This window comes from Sinocyclocheilus rhinocerous, unplaced genomic scaffold (assembly GCF_001515625.1).
Source record: "Sinocyclocheilus rhinocerous isolate Xijiao unplaced genomic scaffold, SAMN03320098_v1.1 scaffold499, whole genome shotgun sequence".
NCBI lineage: Eukaryota > Metazoa > Chordata > Actinopteri > Cypriniformes > Cyprinidae > Sinocyclocheilus > Sinocyclocheilus rhinocerous.
The window spans coordinates 283083-306449 of record NW_015637156.1 but is presented as its reverse complement, the minus strand read 5'-3'; the positions used below and the strand labels follow the sequence as shown (position 1 = coordinate 306449).

General features: G+C 37.2%; 2 protein-coding genes and 1 long non-coding RNA gene across 6 annotated transcripts in view; all 3 read right to left on the bottom strand.

Moving 5' to 3' along the window:
• The window catches only part of LOC107748662 (uncharacterized), a 21688-nt gene extending 6742 nt beyond the window's left edge, over window positions 1-14946 (bottom strand). The window contains exons 1-2 of one of the 2 annotated variants that reach the window (XR_001640954.1): window positions 14875-14946; window positions 1167-1227 (exon numbers count right to left, since the gene is read on the bottom strand). This is a non-coding gene — a long non-coding RNA (uncharacterized LOC107748662). Of the gene's footprint in view, window positions 1-1166; window positions 1228-11005; window positions 11383-14874 lie in introns of those variants that run through there. The other variant, XR_001640955.1, reaches the window with a different exon arrangement.
• LOC107748661 (homeobox protein Hox-A4a) lies at window positions 7756-10035 on the bottom strand. Its single transcript, XM_016563562.1, has 2 exons — window positions 9069-10035; window positions 7756-8596 (listed from the first exon to the last, which is right to left on the bottom strand). The coding sequence occupies exons 1-2, from the start codon at window positions 9478-9480 to the stop codon at window positions 8271-8273; spliced, it is 738 nt and encodes a 245-aa protein (XP_016419048.1). The 5' UTR covers window positions 9481-10035; the 3' UTR covers window positions 7756-8270.
• A 1072-nt stretch (window positions 14947-16018) lies between the features above and the next one.
• LOC107748660 (homeobox protein Hox-A5a) lies at window positions 16019-22335 on the bottom strand. 3 transcript variants are annotated; one of them, XM_016563560.1, is made up of 3 exons: window positions 21816-22335; window positions 17148-17662; window positions 16019-16639 (listed from the first exon to the last, which is right to left on the bottom strand). In XM_016563560.1, exons 2-3 carry the CDS (start codon window positions 17578-17580, stop codon window positions 16389-16391), a joined length of 684 nt encoding a protein of 227 aa, XP_016419046.1. In that variant the 5' UTR covers window positions 17581-17662; window positions 21816-22335; the 3' UTR covers window positions 16019-16388. The 3 variants fall into 3 exon arrangements, with proteins under 3 accessions (XP_016419046.1, XP_016419047.1, XP_016419045.1); XM_016563561.1 differs by lacking the exon at window positions 21816-22335 and having other exon boundaries at window positions 17148-17378; window positions 17496-18171; XM_016563559.1 differs by lacking the exon at window positions 21816-22335 and having other exon boundaries at window positions 17148-18170.
• Window positions 22336-23367: the final 1032 nt, after the last annotated feature.

The window sequence follows — 23367 nt, the reverse complement described above, 5'->3', positions numbered from 1 at the left end:
CTATCTACACTCTAAAAAATGCTGGGTTGTTTCAACCCAACTTCGGGTCAAATATGGACTAACCCAACTTTTGGGTTAAAAATTTAATGTAAAAATTTAACCCAACGGCTGGGTTAGTCCACATTTGACCCAAAGTTGGGTTGAAACAACCCAGCATTTTTTAGAGTGTACTATTGGCCTGAAAAGACTGAATTACTTAGGTCTAAATTAATTACAGATCGTTGTAGGAGATTATTAATCGCAGCAGCAGCAATAAAAAAACAACAACAACACAGCAGGTCTATTCTAATAATAATAATATAGTGCAACATTTTAATAAATTCCATGCATTTAAAAAATAATTGGTCATAAAGCCTAAGCTAAAGACTATCGGCAATAAAGTAAAGGATGCTTTTTCGCTACACAGAAAAAGGTTATAAAACTCCCGGACCTCCAAAGTAGCAGGAAGAAAAAAGGGAGCCGCGAGCTGAGGCCAGGAGGTTATGGATCAAACTCTTCTGCATACGAATGAATTACCAGCATCAGCTTGTGTATTTTCTCGGTCAAACTAGAAGACGTATGGCCTTACGCAGCACGGCAGTAAACACAGAGGCAGATTCTTGTTCTCGCGCTGCCCACTGGATTACAGATTACCAAAGCTAAAGAGAAAAGAGCGGGCGGCGTGGGTTAGTGAGTGGGATTTTAAAAATCCTTGCGTATGCGATTTTTTGACAATTTCAGCATTTTGGACATTTACGCAATTGTTTCCTTTTTTTCTTTCATTAAAACGATGACTAAGAGATTTCATTAATGGCGCGGAAACGGCTAGGTGAAAAGTAGATTAAATGTTCGGCAATTTTTGTAAAACATTCCAAATAGCATATAGAGCTGAAGTTACTGCGATTTAACTTCTTATATTAGATGTGTCTTGCAGTACAGTATGCATTAATCTGCAATTAATATGCATTAAACCGCCTAAAACTGTTACAAGACATTTCTCACTTTAGCTCCTGAGGGTTGATCCAACAGACTCCTTCATAATGACAAATTGCACCCCAGAAACGTGGAAAGGAAGAAATTATGGGTCTTCAGTTTTCATAATTGTGTGTGTATGAGTGCATAGCATGTGATAGTAAATAATATATATAGCAAGACATGGCAGTTGTGTAATGTAATAGAAAGCTCACCTTAAGCAAAACACGGTCTCTCGTAGGCTTAGTGATGGGGCACATTCATTTATTTGGAGATCTACGGCAAGAAATAAAAGTGTTATCATTTTTTGCCAGGAGAAATGTAGACAGTAGACAGTAATTAATGTCAATATCTTTTAACTGAACAATTCAATAAGTGAACTCTAAACTCTAAATAAAAATAAATAAGCACACTTCTGTATGTTTGTCACTCATTTATGTCTTTTTTATTTTAAATGTGCATTTAATTTAAAGTTACCACATCAAATACTTTGAATTTTCCTTTGGTTTTTATTACAAATGGGTTACACTATTTTCATTGTAAATCCATTGCACTCATTACAAATGGTTTGAACTCTAACTTGTATCTAACACCAGCACAGTGATAAACTGACATCAATAAAAAAAAATGTATTAAGCCTACTGAAAACGACATTGGTATAATGTATCCTTAGGCTTTGAACAAACGAACATTAACGAACAATAGACGAAAGCTCGACATCTTTAATACTCAACCCAGGCTTTAGAGGAATATCAGTATTAAAATCCTTTACTATACGACTCTTTGCTTCGCTAATGCAATTAATTGCACTACTAATAGATCTAAATGCATATAATAATTAATAGGTTGAGGAATCCTAACAATAACAGCACAAATAAATAAAATTAACGGATGTATTTTTACAGTTAAAAATACAAAATATTGGCTCATGTGTGAAAATAAGAATGTATCATCAGGAATATCATAAGGAATAAAACACTCTGGCAAATGTATCGAGTTCTCCTCCATTTTGTTTCCTTTCTAGAGAATTTAGATCGAATAGTCATTAGCTCTCAAGCAGCGGCCGCCCTAAGTCCCCCAGCCCATAAATCAAGACTGGAGCGTCGTGACCTCGCGCGGCAGCGTGCTTCTGGATGATCGCCTACTCCTTATATTATATCCTCGTTTCCCATGCGAGCCTCCGCAACAAACGGGCCGCCACTGCTCTGTTGAGTTTTATTTGCTGTCTTGTGATTTATTCTTTCTGGGAAAACCCAGTTTACACACCGTCTACAACCTAGATGGTTTACAGCCACACACAAGTGTTACCGATTTGAGACTACGTGCAATACAAAGACAATATCATTAATCATTCACACAGTTCAAAAAATGAAAATGTTTGGATAAACATAAATAGTCATATTTTCGTGAGAGAAAATGTTTTTGGGCTGTAGACACATTTTGAAAAGTTTGAAATGTTTTTAGAAAGCAGATGAAATTTACTCCATGAAGTCCATGACTTGCTCTGTATTATCCTGTACAATTACTTTGTTTAAAGACATTTTAATTGTATTTCTTACTTTTATTTACATTTATTTTACATTAAATTTTAATACAGACTAAAAAAAATACAGCATTTGTTCCTCGGGTTTTGCAGATCTATTCTAATTTATGACTTATCACAGAAAACATAAAAACTCAGTCTACATTTCTGTAATTTTGTAAAACAATATTAGATTTGCAAAGTGTTGCTTAAAGCAATGTAGCATTTAGGTAAATGGATGTAACAATTATTTTTTTATTTACGTGTTTAATGGTTGTTTCAGTGCTGTTAAGTGAAGAATAAAGTTGACTGACGAATATGCTCCAAGTTAAGTTTATTTTAATGATCTTAAATTCGACTCTCCCGTGTGTTCATCCGCCATTCTACGGTAACTGACCTTCTCTTTGAGCCGAAAAACTCACTATAGTAGTGAACAATCAGCGGAAATACCTCAAAATAAAATCCATCCTCATGGTTCGCCGGGCTTTCTGTCTTTTTCTGTGTAGAAAAACATATCTGTTCATGACAGCTGTATAACATTATCCGCAAAACGTACCAGAGTCTTTCTTTCTTTTTAATTTTTTCAATCCATATCTCTCCGGCTTTTCAGCAAGTCCACAATGACCCAACCCCACTTTAGTGAAGTAGGCTAGCGCTATCAGCACAGCAGCAGACCGGGGTTCGCATGCCATCCACCCCCTTCATCATAATATCGCAACCATATTATGCGCCCCACTCACGTGACCACGTGTCTATTAAAAAGGAAACCTTTTTTGAACTGTGAATCATTAATAGAGACTGCTGTTAGTCCCCTTTGAGGAGGATCACAAAGATGGAAGTAGTGTGTTCGAAATACTTCCTCGCAATTTAAAATTTCAGTCTTATTTTTGAGCCTTTTTTAACCAGAAAAAAATAGCACATCACAGATTAGTAGAACGTTGTATGTGGGAAAATATGATGTTTTGGGGGTATGGGGTGTCCCCCACATATACAAAAGCATGCCACAAGTATTTGGACCTCTTAATACTAATAGTCTTCTTGTGTGCCAGTGTTATAGGAAACAAATGCATTCGCAATAGAACAACAATACCTGGCGTTCTGATTTATTAAAATGATAATAATAAAAAAAAATAAAAAATCTGAATTTCCTTGATTTCCCCCTATCTAGCATTATCTCTTAGAAATATGCCATACAAATACTTGCTACCAACTATATATATCAAAATCTAATATATCACTGTTAATGAATACCTTTAAAGAACTCGTGTGTGCAAGGTGGCCCTCTCTCGGTGATTACGGTGTATCAGTCAAACAAGACTCAATGGAAGTTCTTGTTATCAGCGGACCTACCAAGCATATGATATTTTTGACCTTAGAATTTGCTCGTGTTAACACTGCAGTACTGAAAATTATGAATGTGCATATGAAGCCCGCATATGTAACATTGTATGTGTAGAAGGTACTATTTTAGACATCATAACCTTTCGTTACAAGAGTCACAGGAGCTGAAGCTACAGTTCTGACATATTTATAGAGCAGTGATCTATCAAGTCTACCTCAACAAACAAAAGAAAGAAGACCCGTCCCGAAAGGGGCCTTCTCTTTACCACCATTTGGTGCTTGTTTTCCGGCAGCAGAGTGTTTAGGCTGAAAGCTCATCCAACAGACGTGGTGAAGCCCTGTAGATAATTAATCACCTCAGCCAGGGACCGCTTCTCCCCCTTACACCAATGCTTTGTTCTCTCCAAAGCCACAATTTGAAGGAGTACAAACTTTTTTCAGATTTTAACATGAGATGGACTATGTTATTATTTTATTTCCATACGCATGCAAAGAACTCTTGGACAGAGGCCAGCGTTGCCCGCTTTTTGTGCCAAGGCGACGCATTATACATCTGCATTCTGACGTGTTACTGTGATGTGCTGTGTGCTTTATCAAGTGTGACTTATGAAAGTCAAATATTTAAAAGAGTAAACATGTTTAAAAAAAACTCTTTAGTCAGACTTGTTTGTGTTGTTTAGACCTTTTTGTTAGAGTATTCACCTGCCTGCTATAACTAGAAACAGCCCTGGGGTGTTGCGAGACGCAACGCGAACCCGCCTTGAGTCCCTAGGGTCTGTGTGTTTGCTTCTCATACATTTCAGCATGCATCCTAAACTTCCCACTGACCCGATCACAAAGTTCATTAAGAACGCTTTTACACAGTATTCGGGACCAGGACAGTGCATAACGGGTGCAAAGCTAATCCCCGTCTTTTTATGTAATTTTGATAACATCACTTATTTTTTATTTAATTAATTGTCATTACATTAGTGACTGCAGACCAGCATAAACGTATTTCAACCATTTAGTTTTTATTTCTTAACAAAGTGGTCTGCTGCTTTTCAAGAAGCCTACAGACAGGGCTGTATTTTCACTCTAAATGGTTCGTGGAGTTTCGCCGGGGGACAGAACACTTGAGTCCCTAGGGTCTGTGTGTTTGCTTCTCATACATTTCAGCATGCATCCTAAACTTCCCACTGACCCGATCACAAAGTTCATTAAGAACGCTTTTACACAGTATTCGGGACCAGGACAGTGCATAACGGGTGCAAAGCTAATCCCCGTCTTTTTATGTAATTTTGATAACATCACTTATTTTTTATTTAAGTAATTGTCATTACATTAGTGACTGCAGACCAGCATAAACGTATTTCAACCATTTAGTTTTTATTTCTTAACAAAGTGGTCTGCTGCTTTTCAAGAAGCCTACAGAATTCATTAACAGTGATATATTAGATTTTGATATATATAGTTGGTATTTTCACTCTAAATGGTTCGTGGAGTTTCGCCGGGGGACAGAACAAATCTGTTCTCCATGCTGACATTTGGAGCTCTTGAAGCAAGCTAAGATTACTACAACACGCAGACGAAGATCATTCTTTTCCTTGGATTTACCGTGATCATCATCAAAGCTAATAATGATGTAGGCTACAGCTCAACTAAGTTTGACGATGATGCCAGTGGAACGGCAATGATCTTTGGCTGTTTAACAGTTCTGCCCATGAGGTCGGATTACGTTTGTTGAATGTGAATGAAATAAAAATAGAAGTTAAAAATCTTATCTTTTTTGTAGCCTGTGTTTTGATAATGATAGAAACAGGTGACTGACATAGCCTACATAGTAAAGAGATTTAGTAGCTCATGAACATCTAGAACATATTATTGTTATTATTATTATTGTTTTTATCATTACTACTAGGCTACTACTTGTTATTTACAATTGCCTTACAATTGAGATTTTCAAGAGTCGAAAAGTAGCCTACATAACCACAGTACATACATCTAAAAGTAGGCTACAGTAATTCACTATATTTAACGTTTGTATATAAACTGACATTTACTGACACTTAAAAAATCTGAATTATTCAGAGAAAATTCCCTACTATTAAATTGTTGGATAGCGTAATGAGAAAACGGGTTCACATCAATACAAACAACATCCGTATATAACTTGTACTTTGAACATGTGCTATATAGTTTTCTATATCTAACATCCAAATTTTTAGATTTTAAAAAGCTTCTACTTACTCCAAACCCTCTTTTTGAAGAATGACCGGAAGAGTAGCAGCTGGTTAGAGTCTCGTTAAGTCGACGGTCAACTGCAAAATGAAAAATCCGACCGAACCTCCTGTATCTATTTCTAACCAAGAGGTATCTATTATTTAATATGGTCATGTGAGCCAGTCAATTAAAATTTAAGCATGGTAGATTGAGAGGTGAGGTGCTGGTGTCATGATGGAAGTTTAAATTTCCTGTCTGTCAAGATCTGAATCAATGATGACTGTGACTATCTTAGTGGCTGCAGTTTAAGTTTTTTCTCTCGAAATCTGAATATTTAAAAAACGGTCACCAAAACTGATTTCAAATTCCACAAAGTCGTAAACAGACCAGATACTCTTTAAGATCCCATGCTATTGTTGTCTCTGAGCAATGCTATTCTTGGTGAAAGTTAGTCTAAATGCACGCAAACAAAAATATTATTCCACTTTAGATTACTAAATTGGCATCCTTACATTATTATCGACCATTGATTTCTTCTACCTGTTTAAATAGTCAATTTCACAGCTGATGTTTTCTATAATAAATAATTTAGATACGTTTTGAAAAGAGTCAATGAAGTGCAAATAATTTAGCCGATTTGAACATTTAATTTATATTTTATGTGAAATTAGTCGTGTAAAGTAAGGTATGCATAAACAGAGTATGCATTTGGTCTCCCTCTAAATTTTAAAATAAAGGCCTTATTCAAGTTCCACTACTGCCCCATGCGTTCGAGGGATAAATAGACCATGGTCTGGAGGGTGCTGAATATGGCGAGGTCAGAGGTTAAGGGGTCGTACACAGTGCTTCAGTTTGATGATTGGACAGCTCGTTAGTGTCCTCTGCTTGACCCCAACAGTAGTTTACACTACTAAGTAGCCTACTGTCCGTCTCTAATTTATTTCAATAGACTTCTATTGGGGAAAGAGTTAATGGTATTTGTTATTTAAATAGCCTATATTTTGATTTTGGAAAGGTACTGCGCAAAAGAAATAGATACAGTTTAGATTACATTTACAATGGACGTAAATTCAACTAAGTATAGATTGTCCTGAGAAAACAAATAAAGGAGACTGGGTGGTGCAAACGAGGTCTGTTTGTACTGAAATTATTATAATTTCAAGAATGGCTCAAAGTGTTTAATATTAATGTATGTGATTTTGTCACAATAGCCTACAACAGTTTGGATATTTAGAAATAAATACTGCTGTATTTAAGTTAAATATGTAATATTTCAGCGAAATATCAGGCATTTTGTAACGCTGTATCGTAAAAAAAGGTCAGCTTAAAGGAACAATATATAACCGCTATATGCGCGTTTTAATTATTTTACCAAAAGGATAACCAAATGGAATAAATAAAAACGAAACGTCACAAGACTGAGGGCAATATAACTTGGTTTGTGAAGTGAACCGTTTTTTTTAGGCTATGTTAAAATACCTTAAAAAATCAAAGAAGCAAACCTAAACCATTGGCCTACATAGCTTTGGCAATTTACGTAATAAAAACTTCGGAGGCAAGCTTTTAGTCTAACCGCGACTATTTAAAGTTTTTGTTATTAGTTATCAATAGCCTATAGCTTACGTTGGAATAAAACAGTAACATGATTCTAACATGCTAAATTACACAGCCTACATTAGTCCTGTGGATTAAACTAAATAGATAATACACAATAAAGTCATTTTTATTATTTTCACGGGAAGCCTACAATTACTTGCATACAGGCTTACTAAAACAACTTGACATCATTCACCAATATACAAATAACCAAATACACGAATATTCACAGCTTTGATGACGTAAATACACTTAACAATACTCTAAAATATGGGACTAAGACAAATAAGATAACTACTCCAGGAAGATTGTTCCTATACTTGTGCCTTCAAGTTAAAATGTCAATTTGTACACACGTAACTAGCGCAGATCTTCACAAACTCGGTATGTCTCGGTTAAAGACAGAAAACGTAACGATCCATTGTCCAAGTTAAAGTACATTCTACTATTGTTCCTTTAAGAGAGAGAGAGAGAAACTATTTTACAGGAAGGATGTGATTTCCAGCTCAAATTAGAGTGGAGGAAGAGGTTGGGAAGGCGAGGTTAAGTTGCCTCATCGGACACTGAATAAAAAGTAACCCTGTGAAGTTCCGATCCTAATACTGCTATGTGTTCTTTTTTCTTGTTCAGTTCCGTCTGTGCCGATTTGCTTATAGTACTATAGGTTCGAGGAACAAGGCGTAGGAAGCAGTGTTTGCTGCTGCTGAGTGGCGTCCGTTTTCACGTGATGGTTGGAGGGCGCAGAGCTCGAGGAGCGGATCTTTGTATTAGGCAGCTTGTGGTCTTTCTTCCATTTCATGCGGCGGTTCTGAAACCAGATTTTCACCTGACGCTCAGAAAGACACATAGTGTGCGCTATCTCCACTCGTCGACGTCGAGTCAGATATCGGTTAAAGTGGAACTCTTTCTCAAGCTCAAGAGCCTGCTGGCGCGTGTAGGCGGTGCGAGACCTCTTGGGCACTCCTCCAGAGTAGCTGGCGGTCACTAAACACACAAACACATAACCAAGCAGGTGTTATTGACATTCTCAGGTATTGGTGAGATGTCGGATAATTAGTACACTTACTAAACATTTTGAAGAGTACTAAATGACTAGAGTATGAAACAATGGATATGCGTCGTTCTCCGACGACAGCATTCCATTCACACGCAGTAGCCTATTGATGTAACTAGTTTGGTAGCACTGCAAAATAGAAAATAACTAAATGAAAAGGCCTGTTTGGTGCTAACTTGGTAAGCGATAAACTTTCTTTTGAGTCATAAGACACAAACGCAAATGGGCAGGGTGGAACACGAGGGAAATAAAATTTGCGATAACTCGTAATCACAGGGACTTCATCTCGATGGCTGTAAATCCTCTAAATGAGCAATTACAACAGGGTATGTTCCCCACATGCCTTAAGACGAACGCCCTCCACAGGGCTCCTAGCTTTTATTGCCCGTGCACATTACTTACCGGTATTAACATGGACTTTTTTCATCCAGGGATACACCACCGGCTCTTTACCCTTCTGTGCGCCTGGGAGAGCCTCTGACACGAGGCTACAATCCTTGTTCGCAGTTGAACCAGCACAGCTCTCTGTGGTGAGGCGGGATCCATGATTCTGCGGAACGGATTGAGGTTGCGCGTGATGACGGTCGGTGAAATCGTTGAGGCCGTTGGTTGACACATTACCGTAATCATAGCTCGGCTCTTGGTAGTTTGATCGCGGGAATGATGCCTCCTCGTGATGGGGGAAGCCCGCGTCTTTCGGCCGCTCATAATAATCAGAGGACACGGGCATGTATCCATTCTGCTGATATTCCTCGCAGGGTGGGAAAGAAGGTTCGATGTAATTTGAATTGATCAAGTAGGAACTCATGATCATTAATTTGAAAAGTGCAACAATTCTAATTTTTATCGTGCTGTCGTTTTTCTGATCTCTCCAAAACCCACCTACTCCTCTGTCAAATGTACAAAGTTGGTCGGTCACGTGAGAAATGCGACCAATCAGCGCCTCCTGTGGGCATCGTGTAAACAAGCACCAATAGCAGGCCAGGCATCAGCACAGCAAAAATTTGTTCGAGCGGTCAATGCGTCTGTTTTTGTTATCGAATCAAAATATATCTGAAATTAATTCGATGTAGTTACCATATGCATCGCATGGAAAACGAAACAGCTGACTGAATGTACAAGATGTATGCTAAAATGCATTATATACAGTGAAAAACAATTGAGTGCAATAGAGAACGTAATTTATCACGAAAGCATCCCCTTCTAGTGTTAATGCCCTTTCTCATGATAAATGTACAAAATATCTCGTTTGTTTGTGTACCACGACCTGCAGTTTTGTACCCTTCGGGGACTTTAAAATTTCTATAGGTTCCTCAAAAGAACCTTCAAGAAGGCCCACGACCACTTTAACAAAAGCAACTATATCAGTATACTCAGTGACTGCACCTGTTAATGAATAGCACAAAGCCTACTTTCAAGCCAGCAACCGCATCAACCAATAATTTCACACGTCTTTTGTAACAAATGTAACAAACACAATGAACAGACTTAGTTTTGGGGGTTCCACCACTGGCATCTTCAAAGAAATATTAGGAAAGACCATCAGTTAGACGATTTGCTCGACATTAAAGTGACCCAAGCGTGTGTAGTCAAGAACAACGAGAGGATGCTACATGAGCCTTTTAGTTGCACACATTTGCATCTTTCGATTTGTATCTTTTGAATTATTATTATTACTGAATTAGTAAGAAAAATCTCACATATGCCTTCAGCAAAAGCAAAATACATAAATTGTAATGTCTAAGTGTCTAAATAAAGAAACGTGGCTTTCCTTATTGTCTCATAGAAGCTCCATAATGAAATGTGTTGGCTTTTACTTTTCATATTTTTTAACTGTCGAGTTAAACTGAACCGGACATCTTGTCACCTTTCATGTATTGCACAGTGGCTTAGATCCATTGTATTTCGTCTTCTACTCTAACAAGAGTAGACCAAAACCCAACTCAGAATTTGTATTCAGGACGTATTGAATTATCATATGTGGTCTGCAGGCAACCACTAATTGTTTATTGCAGTTGGCTTTTTTTTTTTTTAGTTTACTGCAATACATAGCACTGTTTATTCAATTATATCCGTATTGATATTGCTTAGATGGTAATGAAAATGATTTAGATCCATTATAATAAAGATCGCAATGTCATGTTTATGATCTTGAAATATCTCTATGAAACATCCATCTTAAAAACAATGTAAAGCCAATACACTTTTTCAACAATTTCTCGTTTTCTGGGAAATGCACAACACAGACAGACTCAATTCCATAACGTTACCATATTCCTTTTAGACTTGTTAAATAGCAGTGTTTATATAAACACTAAAATATAACTCAGAAGGCCTACCTTGTGTAAGTTCGTGAGCAAAATATTATCCCAGACCCTGAAGCTTATATGCCAGGACCAGATAAACCAAAATAATGACACATCGTTTGCGCGACAGGTAGTTCCCATGTAATGTTTCTTTATCCTTAACATTTCCATGTAGTGAATCAACAGCCAGCCTGAACTGAAAACTCCTGTATCCACGCGAGCTTCAAGTTAGTATTAAACTATGTGAGCCTCGTGCGGTTCCACAGCTTCAGAACCGCTCTGGCTACCTTTCTTTAATAGTTACACAGAGATAACTTCAGTTTGACCTCTCAGTGACTCAATGTCCATTTCGCCTCTTATTAATCTTGTTCACTGACAGTCTTTGTTAAACAACAAGGCGTGCCCTCTGAAAAGGTGACATTTTCATATTTGTTAGACGCAGTGACCTTGCGTTTACCCCGGCCTTGGACTTCGTTTATCCCATCAGGGAACAGGGTCCTTCTGGAGGTCGGCACTCGGCCTAGGCTATATATATATATATATTTACATTTTCATTTAGTCATTTAGCAGACGCTTTTATCCAAAGCGACTTACAAATGAGGACAATATATATTATATATATAGAAGGTATAAGGTATGACAAATTCATTATTCATTTTTTTTATAACAACATATTTATTACTGCTACTACTAGTACCACCACCACTACTAATAATAATATCTATAATTAGAATGTTGTTTAATTATTGGATTTAACTTATCGATAAATTAAAATTGCTGTCTTTTAACCGTACGGGTTTAAAACAAGCCAAGGCTTTAGTTTTCTGAGGCCCATAAAAAAAGTATACCATGTTGTCTGTTATTTATTATATAGGCCTACTTCTCTCTCCTTTGTGTACAAAACTGGAGGGCTAAAATTAAACACGCTGCAATATTTACATATTTAAGACAAGTAAAACTAACAATTAATCAAAGGATCAGATGAAAGAAAACTCTGATTATATATATATTTAAAACTCGCATCTAAAAGTCTTCTTCATCTTACATCGATGGTGCTAGGTGCACCGGTGCTAGCTGTCACATTTTTATTCCACGTATATTACTCAGGATATTGAAAGTCATTTGAATGAGAGAAAATGAGAATGAGACACTGCCAATAAATTGGCTATAAAGAGCCTTAAACATTAAACCAAATGTTAAATGCAACACGAACAATGTAAAAGGTAACATAGGCTACATTTCGCCAGCAGATTGTATAAAATCAATCTGATTACACAATTTAAAACATACGGGTCAACCTGCACCACCGACCTGTTTTTTTTAAATACCCTTGTTATGAAAACCTGCTTTTACTAAATAACTTGCTTAAGTTTAATTTAACCTAGTGTAGTCTTATTGTGTTAAACTGACCCAACTGCTTTTACAAAATACAATGATATTTCACTTTAATTTGAGGATGTAATTTTAAGATAAATATTCCAGTTTACTGTTCAACTGCTTTTGGCTGAAACCAACATATAAAATCAAAATCATTTCAAAACGCAAGCATTTCTGTAATTGGACTTTTGACTCAAAATCTTATAATTACAGAGATAGCCTACAGCAGTTGTGTTTCCCAGTATAAGATCTCCGGTCTCTTATGAAAAGCAATACGGCCATATTAAGCCATCGCGTTTTCTGTAAACCCGTGAATTAAACGAATATGCAACATTGGAGAAAATTTTTCGAAATGACTTACATTGAACAAATTTTGTCGACACAAATGTGTGACATTCAGATCTTTTTATAATTGCATTTGTTGTCTAACTTTTCTGTATTGCAAAATTATGATTTTTTTTCGGAAAAGCAGATATTTTTACAAAATGTAGGCCTATGCATTCTTTAAAATTTGAGGCCTGTATTCACAAAAAAATAAAATAAATAAATAAATAAAATAGAGAGAATTTATATATATTCGATGATTCTTCGCTTGTCTAAAACGAGATTTGTCCAAAAGTTGATGAGTAGGCTATTACATACAATTATTTGTAAGACAATTTCAAATCATTTTACTACAAACCGTCTCAATAACGTCTCGGCTTCGTTTAGTCCTGATTTACCGGTAAATAAGGCTAACAGCATATTCTCCTTTTATTGTTTTTTTCTTTTCTGTTGTCTTTTATTTTCTTCTGTTAAAATTAACGAATGTTTAGTTTTCAAGATGCTACAACATGAAAAAACTACTCTTCAGAACTATGCAAACAAAGAAATGTTCATTGCGGAAATATTATCAATCCTAAATGCAAATGTCCTGTCGAACTTATGGTCATCAAATGGGATTTATTCAAAGGAAATTCACCAATCAAACCCCTTAATAAAACCTGAATACTCAATCTCTGGCACAGGCGGAGGAGGTAGTCTCTTGGGGATGCTAACCCAGGGTCACCCAGCTTGCAGAGTTCATCGCGAGGTTAGACCTGAACTCACGGGATTCACAGCTATTCCATCTTTTGTGCCATTATAAAAGTGGCACTGTGCTCTACAAGAACAGATGACAGCTACTTGTTCTGTTGTAAACTTTTGACCCCGGCCCTCCCCCTACCTTTACGATATAAAACTCTCTCTCAGACAAACAAGCACAAATAAACAGATGGACACAAACAAGCCTTCGAGCTCATCAACTTTCTTTCTCCATTTTTCTCTCTTTTATTCTTTTCTAAGCTATTGTTTTCCCCATACATCTTTAATAACTGCCATTTATCATGACCACTAATATTAGGCCAAAACTATTAATATGTTATCAAACAACCTTTATATCTCCAGACAGCTTGGCCTGCTGTAGCCATCAATTTCGTTCTGCTGATATCCAAGCTGCACCCAGATTTGTAAACCATTTCTATTCTACCGAGAGTCCATGCAATTAAAGGTGTATGCGGGAGTTATTATTCTTTTTCTTTCTGTCTTTTCTATCCTTATAGGGAGAAGGGGCGCAAATGCGGGTGACACTGAACTTGGCCAAAAGCGAGCTCTGCTGGTGGTTTACGGCGTGTGCACATTCATCTTCCTGCCGCCGCTGACCTCACGGTGAACCAGGAGCGAAGACAGTTTTCTTCAGTCCCTCTCTCTCCTTCATTGTCTATCGAATTCTGTCTATCTCCCACTCGCTCTCACACTTCACTTTAAGTATGCAGATGTTATATGCGCATTTCCTCAAATAAGGCAAGCAAAAACATCTTTGTGTTCTGCATTAACGTTTTTATTTTTCCTTATACTATACGTTTTGTGTGCCTCAAAGATTAAATAAAACAGCGTTGTTGGTTGCGATAACTACAGTGTTGCTGAGCAGTAGTGGTGCTTGAAGATGATTATGATTAATAATTACTCAGTTTTATCAGATTTCCAGTCACAAAATAGCCAGTTGGTCAAAATGTGCAGAAATATTAACAAATTATCTATATTGATGGTATAAAATAATCTTTTTAACAGAGGGAATACATTTTTGCATATGGAATTAGATAGATAGATAGATAGATACTTCCTATCCTCTCTCTCAAAACTTTGAGGTAATTCTGGCTTGGGGTCGGATTTGTGCATCAACGTCTACCAAAAAGTCCTGTGAAGGGTGTGGTTGATACTAGGAAAAACTGACAAAAATCATCAAAAACATCTTTAAAAATCATTATTCAATGCATAGACACAAAGGGCAGAGAACGTTACTGTATAGGAAGGAAGCAATTACAGTCAGAGCGCAATGCCCCCTACCACCCATCTGCCGGACAAGCAGGTCTTCACAGTACAAACCCCAATTAACGCAGTTGGAACTTGAATGCGTTTATGTTCTGCTCATTGTTTCACTGAGGGCCTAAAGAAAATGTTGTCTCTCAACAGCAGCGAAAACCCGAAACAAACAAACTCGAACTTACCAAGAGCTGACCCTCGCCCACCCGAGTGAATCCGGTCGACGTGTTTCCAGTCCATAGCAATCTGGTTTGTCAGAAACAGTTGTGGATGCAGTCAAGGAACACCTCTACGGTCTGCGGAGAAAGAGAACGAAGCTCCACGTCAGTGCGATTAAACTTTATATGCGATAGTGTCGACTCCCCAAAACCATAAAACTGACTTTAATTGCCACCACGTGACTGTTTTATGGCCAGTGAGCCTATCTGCCGTCTCACTCCGAGTGAATTTTACGATCTAATTCGTGGACCAAACCTCATTATTTATCTTACCCGCCAATGTCACGGATCCAGAATGGTAAAGGGTCTAGTAAAGTTTGCCGCTCAAAACCCTGTCCAGATTTCCAAAGAAGAGAACACTTCTTGCGAGACACTGGGCGTGGACGCATGCACACTCATGTTGAGAAGTTGGCAAGGGGGACCATAAGTGCCCTTTCCACATCGGGTGAGTAAAGTAGTGATTATAGTGCGTCTCATAGGCCTACCTGTTGAACCACTCAAACAACCTTTTACAGAAATGAGGAAATTGTTATAAATATCTAGATTCTAAACAGTGTCTTAGATAACATTTTATCCAAGTTTCCCAAAGTAGAATAGCCTATGGTATTTTGAAGTTTTATGTATATACTCACCCTCACATAAATAATCAAACAATTATGTGGTATATGACTTTTACGTCTGTTACTTACACAACAAACACCTGACAAATCACCGAGATCTCATTTTTAAAGTAAAAACTTTATTATGAACACTGCATTTGACAACACTGTTTTCTGCACTTCCAGTTGGCATTCAAATTTCACGAGAAGGAAAATAAATAATTAGCGTTTCCCCCAACATTTCAAAACGTACACCACTCAAACATACTCAAGTAGAAAAATGAGGACATGACAAATATGCGGACACGTCTGAACGGAACGATTTTATACACAAAGATGACAGTACAACACGAACAAAACAGGTCTTCAACTTCACAACAAATAAAATACAATCGATATTTGATATCGAATTGAAATAAATACATAAAATACAACAATTCATATTTACAAACCAAAAGACATAAAAACCAACAACAAAAACATTTTAAGTTATGCTTCATTTAGTAAGACTCAAATACTTTTACAGGTTGGCTTACCTAATGCACCTTCCAGAAACTTTTTTAGAAGCATTTTCGTCAATACGTGTTATATTAATTTACACCTTCATGTGGCTTTTCTAAGACAATGCATAGATCTTTCCACATACGCAACATTACATGAAAACACAGAGAGGAAGTGTTTGTTTCATTTTTTTCTGACCAAGGACGCAACGTAGGGCGTTCACTCTCTCAAGACCAGTGGAAAGTTCTTTTGTAAAATGGGCAAAGTCTTCATCCCCTTGTCGAACACACATTTAGAATAAGGAATCAGACGCGCACCCACACCTATTCAAACACTTACAGATTTAATTTATATATGCACGTATACAATATATACACATTTTCACGGCCGGTATCCGCTTCCTGCAGCCGCCATATTCATACTCTTCAACTTGTTGTCCTTTTTCCATTTCATTCTCCGGTTTTGAAACCATATTTTGATTTGTCTCTCTGAGAGACAGAGCGTGTGTGCAATCTCAATTCGTCGGCGACGTGTCAGGTACCGGTTGAAGTGGAACTCCTTCTCAAGCTCAAGTGTCTGGTAGCGTGTGTAGGCTGTCCTGGGCCTTTTCCCCTCCGGTCCGGCCAAACTGTCTGTTATACACAAAAGTGTGACATTGACATTTTTAGAATTTTAATGTACTATAATACATATGTAATGCACGACACAAAACATGGCTGAACGGATATGCATCAACCTCAAAGCATGCGTGACATTCTCAGGGACAGAAAGCATAACATTTAATTCGGGTGATTTCCTCAAATGATCTCAAATGAAATCAGTTTAATTTTATGAATTTAATAGCACGGACAATTCATTACTGGATAGTCGACAAGACAATTAATAATATAGTTAGGTCCTTTCATTTTTATAAAAGAAAGTCCATTTAAAATTTTTTACGAGACATGGAGTCTGTAAAATAGGACAGCATGCTGGCTGAGACATATTTCGATGTAACAGTCCAAAACCAAAGTAAACTAACTGTATTTGCATTACTTCCCCAGCTGATTTTGTGTAAAATTTGACAGGAGGTCATTCACACCCAAACTACAACACTCAGAACACAAACAGAAAAAGCAGAACTCAATGTTTGCAGTTTACCATGACTTATATGAAGTTTTCGCATCCATGGATAAATCTGCGGTGACTCGGATGCATTCTGTGCAGCTGCCTGCGCACTTCCCGGTGGCTTTTCTTCCTCCATAATGCTGGACGCGTTAGAGACGTCCTCCCGACTGAGAACCGTCCCGACGCTGTTGGTCGTAGAGCCAGCGGTGCTCGGTAGTGAGGTTTTCAGAGCGCGGTGTGACTGCTCGCTGACAGGAGAGTTGGCTAAGGATGAGCACGGGAGAGGGTCAGAGGAAGGCTCAGCGCTGGTCGTGGTAACCGGTTGATTGTACCGGACAGGCGTCGCAGTTGGACTGTCTGTGTAGCTTTGAGTTCGCTCACCAGATGAGAGAAAGTGTCCGGTGGTAGAGCGTCCGGTGCTGAGATCCATTCCATTGTAGCCAAAAGCATACCTGCCCGAATGCATGCCCGTAGAATCTCTGCATTGGCCACTAGAGCTGTGATCTCCATAGTTATGTAAGGGATAGTCCGCGCCATTTGGATAGCGACTGCAAAATGAGTTCACAAAATAAGAGCTCATTGGTTGACAATTAGCCTACCTTATAATTATTTTTAGTTACTACAACTACCTTTATGGAGAGAACAATTCTGCCGTGTGTGTTTGATTTGTGTCTCTTGATGGTTTTGAGCTTCTATTGCACCCTTGCACAATTTATGATGAATTATGGAAATGAGTGAGACACAGACTTAATGCTCCCTTACGTAGACTCCCAAATATGGGGTACGTCTTAGAGTCACGTGTTTTTGTTGACCAGTAGTAAATCCTATTCTGTGACCTCCAGCGGTAAATTCACGCGTAAGCAGGAAATCAGGGTGGAATTGTTTGGACACGGGAGCGCGCAACAAGAGTTTCACCGAACTAGCTGTTGTGTGCTCTGCAAGATCGTAGCGGCGCGCCACCCTCTGGTTAGAGGCGGGACTACCTAAACCATTAGACTTGAGGCGAGCACGCGATGGGTTCATTCAGAGGGTAATGGCTCTACTGTAGAAAAATTGTATCTGCTGAAACAAAGCCCCGTGACCTGCACACAAAACACGCGCACCAGAATGTCTAATTGATTTAGTAGATTCAAAAACACACGCAACTATAGGTTTGAAATAATCGTCAACAAGAACACAACATCAATTAAAAAAAAAAAGATCTGATTCTCGAGTATTGCATGCCCACTTAAAATACGCCTCACAATTCCTCATAATTTCATAATTCCATATTTGGTATAAAAACAGGAAATTTGTTTTAGTTAATTATGATTTAGTTCGATCAATTCTAAATATTTATGTCTTCAAAAAGAAACAATTCAGGAGACGCTGTACAACACAAAAGACTTGGCCTATCTTTTCGAACATATTGGACTTAAGTTCATTTAGTTGTCAATTAGGCTACTGTTTTTAAGAGCATAAAAGAAAAATGTCTCTGAATACTAAAACAATATAGAAAGGTTATATATTTCACACAGTCCACTGTGTTTTGCCCGTTTCCTTGACGAACTGAGGTACAAGCAGGAAAAAAAACATCAGCATCTTATGATTATGAAAAGAGCTAAGCGGTGACAAAGAAGTAGCTGGTCCTTGGTCAAACACATTTGAATGGAAACGCTTTTTATAACAGACATTGTAACTTATGCAATATGCAGAAACGTTCATTCATTAACGAGAACCTAAATTAACGAGTACACTGTGCTATAAAGTGCACTGTTAAAATTCAGCTTTATAACGATTTGTCTACTCCGCATAATAAAACTTTATTTAGGTCTACTTTGATAAACTAACAAACAGCTAGGCCTAATTGTAGTTGAAGTATATATTTATAAAATAGTAGCCTACCAATATAACAAGAAATATTGCAAATACATTAATGAATATATAGCCTGAATAAATTAGACTGTGCTAAAATATAATTCACTGCTATAGTCCTGGAGATATTAGCTATTTTCGGCCTTAGTTCAGAAACTTAAAACCCGACAGTTCCGATGTCGAACAGTCAACTTGACTGACCGCGCTCATCGTAAAATGCACAAACGCACAAAGACAGTTGGAGAGCGTGACAGCGTGATTTGTTAAAGAAAAGCCCATTATCTAGAAAACAGAAATTGTTGTTTTTAACTGAACTGCGGATTTAAGATACAGAGATCCTTTCTTGCCTCTCTAGAGATGCAGCTATAGGCTAGTGAAATATGGTGCAAAAACGTTAAATCAATTATTCAGAACGAGTGAAACAGTCTACACAAACAACGCATTCAATTATATATATAAAAAAAATTATAACGGAAAACTAAACACTTCACATTTTCAGAATTTCAGCATGCAAGTGACATTGGCAAAACCAAGAGCTCTACACATTCTGGTACTGCAGATGTTTCAAACAACCTGACAAGACCATTTTCTGTATAATGTCAGTTGTCAATTAGGCTACTGTTTTTAAGAGCATAAAAGAAAAATGTCTCTGAATACTAAAACAATATAGAAAGGTTATATATTTCACACAGTCCACTGTGTTTTGCCCGTTTCCTTGACGAACTGAGGTACAAGCAGGAAAAAAAACATCAGCATCTTATGATTATGAAAAGAGCTAAGCGGTGACAAAGAAGTAGCTGGTCCTTGGTCAAACACATTTGAATGGAAACGCTTTTTATAACAGACATTGTAACTTATGCAATATGCAGAAACGTTCATTCATTAACGAGAACCTAAATTAACGAGTACACTGTGCTATAAAGTGCACTGTTAAAATTCAGCTTTATAACGATTTGTCTACTCCGCATAATAAAACTTTATTTAGGTCTACTTTGATAAACTAACAAACAGCTAGGCCTAATTGTAGTTGAAGTATATATTTATAAAATAGTAGCCTACCAATATAACAAGAAATATTGCAAATACATTAATGAATATATAGCCTGAATAAATTAGACTGTGCTAAAATATAATTCACTGCTATAGTCCTGGAGATATTAGCTATTCTCGGCCTTAGTTCAGAAACTTAAAACCCGACAGCTCCGATGTCGAACAGTCAACTTGACTGACCGCGCTCATCGTAAAATGCACAAACGCACAAAGACAGTTGGAGAGCGTGACAGCGTGATTTGTTAAAGAAAAGCCCATTATCTAGAAAACAGAAATTGTTGTTTTTAACTGAACTGCGGATTTAAGATACAGAGATCCTTTCTTGCCTCTCTAGAGATGCAGCTATAGGCTAGTGAAATATGGTGCAAAAACGTTAAATCAATTATTCAGAACGAGTGAAACAGTCTACACAAACAACGCATTCAATTATATATATAAAAAAAATTATAACGGAAAACTAAACACTTCACATTTTCAGAATTTCAGCATGCAAGTGACATTGGCAAAACCAAGAGCTCTACACATTCTGGTACTGCAGATGTTTCAAACAACCTGACAAGACCATTTTCTGTATAATGTCATTGCTATGAAAAAAAAATGATCCGGAATCTGTAGGATCTGGAATGATTCCTTTCCATTTCACTTCACATTCCAGCATCTGTTACATTTATAGGATAGCTTGAACAAACGAACCTGCTTATGCAGTCAGCAAAGTGGTAGGTCACCACCTAGTGGTGGTTTTGATGTACCACCATTTACCTCGTCGTTCACGGAAGATCTACATAATTATGCCAAGCTGTTATATTGTCCTCTTTTGTATTTATAGATTTTATTTAGGCTATAAATTAAAATTCCTATAGGACCTCTTTCCCTGATAACGATTGACGTTAGATCTTAAGAGCGTTCTAGAATATTTCTACGCTTTGCTTGCTGAAAAATAAGTTAGATGAAAATTTTAAATGTTGAATTTAATAAATGTAAACTCATATTGTAAAAACTACCGCATATTGTACATATATAGCCTATATAGGCTAGTCTGTAATAAGTTTAGGTGTAATTTTGCAGTTGCCCTGCAGGTGACTGCATATAGTCTGTCTCTTTGTGCTTAGCACTCGTACGATGATTTTCAAGCTTTAATATATGAAGCTGAGGGAAAAGATTATTTGAAGCAGCGTTTCAATTAGGCTATCTACATAACCTACACCCGAATTACAAATAGACCTATTATTATTAGGCAATAGACCTATTATTATTATTGCTCGAAACATCAAACTTTTATGAAACACGGACCACAGGACACCACACCACAGCTCTTGCCTTAACGCAAGTGTGATGCACTGAATACTTAGGATAATATCATCAAATTCAACAAACTGTTAGGCTATATCGACATACTGAATTGCACAACCTTCTCACAGAGGCATACTTCTTCAAATACAAATACCCTACTGTTTTGCTAATGCAAAAAAAAAAGAAATAAAGTTCCAAATAGGAATAGGCTATAAGTTTTATTAATCAGCCTTCTTTAATTAAGTTGCTTTTGTCAAGACATGACCAATATTTGAAACGTTTAGATACATACTCTAGTCATAAGACATACCTTTTTTAAGGCACAACAGTAGACATAGCCTTGTGGATAATAAATAACAAGACAGCAGCATCAACACAAACGACGGCGACCTCTCCATCCAGAACAACAAACAAACAAACCTCTTTTTTAATTAAAAAATGTGTGCAGTATTACATGACATCAGAGATGTTCGATAGTAGCCCATTCAAAACAAACCGATTCCTTACCATTCAGTGTGTCTGTTGCTCGACGAAAGCAAGAAACAGAGGTCGGTGACGAAAAATACTTCACAGCTCTTCGGAATGCTTCTTTATCATCATCTTATAGTGTGCCAAACAGGATGAGCAGTTCTCTCTTTACCGTCAGCCAATGCAATGCCAAATTCGATGGTAGCGAATGTAGAATATTACCTAAAATTCAAAGACAATAAATTAACAACCGACGAAATTTTGGAAAGGCGGAGGTAAAAGAAGGCTAGACAAAGCAAGGTCAGGAGAAGAATGCAGCTCTATTTTGGGTAGGGATGCATAGCCTACACATAAAAAGTTAACGTTCATGTGGCCTTAAAACACGTGACCAACTGGTAGCCAATGGGAGCTAGCAGCAGCTCATAAAGTTGTACAGCAAAGTAGTAAATTTTCATAAACAACAACAGATTTATAGCTTCTCTAGGGAAGAGGACGGAGGTGGGGGCTGGTAAAGCAATGTTTGCAGCCGGCGCCATTTTACAAAGGAGGAACTCACTGAAAAAGTAACTATAGATTTATCCGCATTACATTGAAATAACATTAGGCTATTAACATCAGTTGTTGAATATTTAGTATACTGCTAATAATTTAACCGCATAAACACCGATTTAAATAAATAGCCTATTGCTTAAATATAGTTGATAATAATAACAGGCTAATAATAAAAGTCTCCAAATATTGTGGAGGACAATTTATACTCGCCTTCAAAAAAAGTCAAGTCTAAGTCAACTAAGATATATAGGACTACAAGAGAGAAAGATTTTGTATTATTTAGTTGTAAAGCTGTCATTATACGACCAATGTTCTTTGTGTCCACATTACCACTGTGGGTGTTAAGTTTATATGTTCCCAGAATTTAGAAACTTCGTACTGATGTTAATGAAGCAATAAAGACAATGTTGCCATTTGAATTATGTGACTACGTGCTCACATTATAACATCTAAATAGTCTATGCACAAATATACATACAAGTTTTCACATTTGTTGTCCCCTCCTGAGTCTATATGGCTCTGTGACATATAGGCTACAGTTTACAGCAGGCCTACCGTTGATGTCATATTGGCTTGTCACCTCGTCAATACTGACTTATAGCCTAGTCTAAAGGTATTTATGCATTTCTTTATAAACTACACGATTGCTTCTAGGAGAGACATGATGTGACGTTGTATTAATTAGGGCGACGTTACCGCTCATCATGACTAGTTAAAATCATTCTTAGTTTTGTATTAATTAATTTATTATATTACATTATGAAAGTTTATATGACTGTGAGCTAGAAGATCTTGGTCAGCAGTTACAAGAAACAGAATCCATGGTTTCTTTAACAGGGTAGGTTATAAATCTTGGGAGCGGACACAACGAGAGAAATAAATTATGCAACCAGATACGCATAGGAGATCCTCTAAATTAAGACACACAGAGTAATTAATTTATTACTACAGAGCCGAGACATTAAAACGTTTACGACTTAACATGCATGAACAGCTGCATCAGTGGTTTAATGGATGCAGTTGTAGGACACGTCTCTGT

What these genes read in the sequence shown, in the direction of transcription:
- LOC107748660 (XM_016563559.1), bottom strand. Translation starts at nt 17,694, where the DNA reads ATGAGCTCTTATTTTGTGAACTCATTTTGCAGTCGCTATCCAAATGGC. An exon ending in AAAACTTCATATAAGTCATG is followed by an intron (nt 16,640 to 17,147) that starts GTAAACTGCAAA and finishes TGTGTATAACAG; the next exon opens with ACAGTTTGGCCGGACCGGAG.
- LOC107748661 (XM_016563562.1), bottom strand. Translation starts at nt 9,480, where the DNA reads ATGATCATGAGTTCCTACTTGATCAATTCAAATTACATCGAACCTTCT. An exon ending in AAAAGTCCATGTTAATACCG is followed by an intron (nt 8,597 to 9,068) that starts GTAAGTAATGTG and finishes TTGTGTGTTTAG; the next exon opens with TGACCGCCAGCTACTCTGGA.